We start from the raw sequence: 5,000 nt of genomic DNA, 5'->3' as shown, positions 1-5,000 counted from the left end.
TAGTGTGTTTGCTGTGTAGGTTCTGGACATGAAGGAAACATGCTGTGTAGTGTGTTTGCTGTGTAGGTTCTGAACATGAAGGATGAACTGCTGAAACATGCTGTGTAGTGTGTTTGCTGTGTAGGTTCTGGACATGAAGGAAACACGCTGTGTAGTGTGTGTGCTGTGTAGGTTCTGGACATGAAGGATGAACTGCTGAAACACGCTCTGCCTCCAACCGTTCTCATTCACCTGTCCATGACGACCAGCAAGCTGTTTCGCAGGTGAGAAATTGTCTGCGTTTTTTTTACTTGTTTTTAATTATTCATTTTTATTTCATTTCATTTCATTTTATTTTTTCAATATTTTTTATACAAGTTTTTGCATCTGTTGTTCTCTACTAATCAAAAAGCACACACATGTTCACACAAATGCACACACACATGCATGCATGCACACTTCTCTCATTCATTCACATTTTATTTCTCACGTGGTTTGTTTTTTTTCACAAGTGTTTGGTTTTTAGTTGCTTCAGGCTCAGAATTTATTCCCATCAGCCTCTGGCACGTAGCAGTGTTCCATGAGGTCATGGTCATTTTTCATCACACTAGCGCATGTGCCTTTTCCCCAGTGTGAGCGACCTGAGCATGCCGGTGAATGAGTTGGTGAGGCTGGTGCGTGTGTACTCCACACCGTGGGAGGAGAAGAGTGCGGCGCTGAAGAAACTGCATGAAGACTATGAGGGCAAGCAGCGGCAGCTCAACATTGCCATCAAGCGTCTTCAGCTTGTCGACGCCCATGTACGTAGTGGATGTGCTGGGGTTTATGTTGATGGTGTTCGGTGTGGCAATGGTGGCGCTGGTCGTGGTGCAGGGAATGTTTGTGTGGTGGACAGGTGTGTGTGTGTGGTATGTATGTATGTGTGTGTGTGTGTGTGTGTCTGTGTGTGTGTGTGTGTGTGTGTGTGTGCGTGTGTATGTGTGTTTATGTGTATATGTGTTTGGGGTGGGGGTGGGGGTGTGGGGGGGGGACAATGGTAGTGCTAGTTGTGGTGAAGGGAAGGTATCTATATGGGGTGGGGGTTGAGGCGGTATGTACAAGTGTGTGTGTTTGTGTGTGTGTGTGTGTGTGTGTGTGTGTGTGTGTGTGTGTGTGTGTGTGTGTGTGTGTGTGTGTACACATGCATATATGCATGCATGTGCCATTTTTTTTTTTTTTGTATTTGATACAAGCTGATTGGTCCATTTATGTATTTATTATAATCAAATTAAGCACATTACTTTCCATTGCATTACATTTGAAACTGTACTTTGATTTCATGACTATTGATATTGTCACTGATGGTTGTTGCATGAACTGATATTGCTTTGACATTGTCAGTGATGACATGAAGAGATTATTTCCAGTGACATTCATCTCCTCATCAGTGAAAAGATTTCTACACAGGATGCAGTATGCTTAACACTGAACTTCAGATAGACATCTTTTATCTGAGTCAAAACCAAAGTCAAAGTAAACATTTTATCTTCAGATGGTAAAGTGAATAAACAACAACTGATTTTTGAATTTTCATTTATCAGTCAGTAGAACAGAACAGAACATGTCTTTATTACCAAGTGCCCCGGGGTCAAAAGGGGTATTGCATTTATGTAAAAAACAAAACAAAACAAACAACTGCTTCTTATGACTGATTCACTTTTTGCAGCCTCTTTCTCTCAGGTTCAAGCATTGTCAAAATTTTCATGACCACCTTCCTAAGAAATGGTAAAGATGACATCACCATCTCAGCAACTTAAGTTTGGGTCTGTGGCACTGTTCCAGTCCAAACGCATCGCCAGAGAGAAACGAATCATGAACTGGGAGAAGCTGTTTGCCAAGCTGACCTCCACGAAAGGACATGGCCGGCGATGGAAATTCCTGATCGAGACCATCAAGCAGAAGGCCAAGATGGGGCTGGAACACGTACAGGCGTACACCCAGGCTCTGGAAGAGTCCAGCGAGTCTGAGGACGAAGACGTCCCCACCCAGGCCCCAACCACTCGACCCGAAGTCGGAGATGCCGGCAGCGAAAACCAGAGTGAAGAGTTTGACGAGGGTGACCAGGAAGGTCGGGGATTTATTAACGATGGAGTAGATGACGACGATGATGATGATGATGATGAAGACGACGAGAAAGATGAAGATGATGAAGATGGAGACAGCAAGGATCAAGAAGAAGGGGAGTCCGGAAGCGAGGGGACCGCGGTGAAGTTCGGTAACAGCGAGTCGGATGTACCGACTGTCACCATTCAGCTGAGCAACAACACCAGCGAGGAAGGGTCGGAGGGCTCCTTCAGTCGCACAGGTTCACCAAAGGTTTGTGATTTTTTTTTTCCAACACATTTCATTTGGACAAAGGTTTACAAATACATATGTGCATTGGGAAGTAACAACATTGTATTGCTCTGAGTATTAATCATTCCATATCCAAATGATACACGTAGAACAATAAATATTTTGTGAAAGTTTGTTGTTTCTTCTGGAAAGTTCGAGATGATATTCTTGAAATAAAAAGTTAACCCATTTTGAAGTACTGCATACATCAATACAATCCTTTTATGTGAGTTTACATTTCTTTTATGAAGGACTATGACTCTCAGATGGGGAGGCAACAGTGCACTGGCTCTAAGTGCTGCAGCCTTGGGGTTATTTGGCTTTTGGGAACCATCCCAACGCTGACTGTCCTAAAGCCCTCTTGGCTGAGAGAGTGGGAATGTAACTTGGGCAAGACACTCTTCACTAAAATCACCATCCCAATGCTGGCTGTCCTAAAGCCCTCTTGGCTGAGAGAGTGGGAATGTAACTTGGGCAAGACACTCTTCACTAAAATCACCATCCCAACGCCAACTGTCCTAAAGCCCTCTTGGCTGAAAGAGTGGGAATGTAACTTGGGCAAGACACTCTTCACTAAAATCACCATCCCAACGCTGGCTGTCCTAAAACCCTCTTGGCTGAGAGAGTGGGAATGTAACTTGGGCAAGACACTCTTCACTAAAATCACCATCCCAACGCCGACTGTCCTAAAGCCCTCTTGGCTGAGAGAGTGGGAATGTAACTTGGGCAAGACACTCTTCACTAAAATCACCATCCCAACGCTGACTGTCCTAAAGCCCTCTTGGCTGAGAGAGTGGGAATGTAACTTGGGCAAGACACTCTTCACTAAAATCACCATCCCAACGCTGACTGTCCTAAAGCCCTCTTGGCTGAGAGAGTGGGAATGTAACTTGGGCAAGACACTCTTCACTAAAATCACCATCCCAACGCTGACTGTCCTAAAGCCCTCTTGGCTGAGAGAGTGGGAATGTAACTTGGGCTAGACACTCTTCACTAAAATCACCATCCCAACACCAACTGTCCTAAAGCCCTCTTGCCTGAGAGAGTGGGAATGTAACTTGGGCAAGATACTCTTCACTAAAATCAGATTAGACCCAGACAGTTTGGAGAGGAGTTGGACAAAGCTGGACACATCTGACTATCAAACTAACATTATCACAGACCCCTTCAATTCAGATTCTGTGGACAGTTTGTACAGTTTGTGAAAAGTTTTAAATGACTTAATGACGGGCGCAATAGCCGAGTGGTTAAAGCGTTGGACTTTCAGTCTGAGGGTCCTGGGTTCGAATCTCGGTGACGGTGCCTGATGGGTAAAGGGTGGAGATTTTTCCGATCTCCCAGGTCAACATATGTGCAGACCTACTTGAGCCTTAACCCCATTCGTGTGTATACACAAGCATAAAATAAAACACGTACATTAAAGATCCTGTAATCCATGTCAGAGTTCGGTTGGATATGGAAACACAAGAACATATCCAGCATGCACAGCCTGGAAGAGTATGGCTGCCTACATGGCGGGGTGAAAACGTTCATACATGTAAAATCCCACTCATGTACATACAATTGAACATGGGAGTTGCAGCCCACAAACAGTGACGAAGAAGAAATGACTTAATGTTAATCATTGTAAAGGATGCATAAGAGTATTTCAGGGATTATTCTTGGTTATATATTTATTATCTCATTTGTTGTTTTTTTTCATGTGGAAAGAAAATTGATTTCACACACACACACACACACACACTCTCTCTCTCTCTAAAACTGCATCTGTGTGTTGTTGACAAGAAGTGCAATTTTATTCAGTTTTTGTCCTTGTATTTTGCATTAATTATTCCATGACCAGAGGACTATGTCCTGACTTGGTATGGGCAGTGAATCAGAAGGAACGTTGATCAGAGGACTGTGTCCTGGACATGGTATGGGCAGTGAATCAGAAGGAACTTTGACCAGAGGACAATGTCCTGACATGGTATGGGCAGTGAATCAGAAGGAACTTTGATCAGAGGACTATGTCCTGACATGGTATGGGCCGTGAATCAGAAGGAACTTTGACCAGAGGACTATGTCCTGACAGGGTGGGGGTGACCAGAGGACTGTGTCCTGTCAGGGTGGGGGTGACCAGAGGACTGTGTCCTGATACGGGGGGAGGGGGGAGGGGTGACCAGAGGACTGTGTCCTGACAGGGTGGGGGTGACCAGAGGACTGTGTCCTGATGCAGGGGGGGGGGGGGTGACCAGAGGACTGTGTCCTGATGCAGGGTGGGGGTGACCAGAGGACTGTGTCCTGACAGGGTGGGGGTGACCAGAGGACTGTGTCCTGACAGGGTGGGGGTGACCAGAGGACTGTGTCCTGACAGGGTGGGGGTGACCAGAGGACTGTGTCCTGACAGGGTGGGGGTGACCAGAGGACTGTGTCCTGATGCAGGGGGGGTGACCAGAGGACTGTGTCCTGATGCAGGGGGGTGACCAGAGGACTGTGTCCTGACAGGGTGGGGGTGACCAGAGGACTGTGTCATGATGCAGGGGGGTGACCAGAGGACTGTGTCCTGACAGGGTGGGGTGACCAGAGGACTATGTCCTGATGCAGGGGGGGGGGGGGGGGGGGGTGACCAGAGGACTGTGTCCTGACAGGGTGGGGGTGACCAGAGG

At 46.4% G+C, this 5,000-nt stretch overlaps 1 protein-coding gene across 1 annotated transcript in view; it reads left to right on the top strand.

Annotated features, from left to right (window-relative positions):
• LOC143283248 (uncharacterized) overlaps positions 1 to 5,000 on the top strand; it is a 13,830-nt gene that overhangs the window by 5,373 nt on the left and 3,457 nt on the right. The window contains exons 4-6 of the mRNA XM_076589421.1: positions 172 to 263; positions 611 to 779; positions 1,801 to 2,334. Of these exons, the coding sequence (XP_076445536.1) occupies positions 172 to 263; positions 611 to 779; positions 1,801 to 2,334 (795 nt within the window). The remainder of the gene's footprint in view (positions 1 to 171; positions 264 to 610; positions 780 to 1,800; positions 2,335 to 5,000) is intronic.

The sequence above is a fragment of the Babylonia areolata genome, chromosome 6 (assembly GCF_041734735.1).
Source record: "Babylonia areolata isolate BAREFJ2019XMU chromosome 6, ASM4173473v1, whole genome shotgun sequence".
In the NCBI taxonomy this organism is placed as follows: domain Eukaryota; kingdom Metazoa; phylum Mollusca; class Gastropoda; order Neogastropoda; family Buccinidae; genus Babylonia; species Babylonia areolata.
This window is presented reverse-complemented; position numbering and strand designations above follow the sequence as displayed.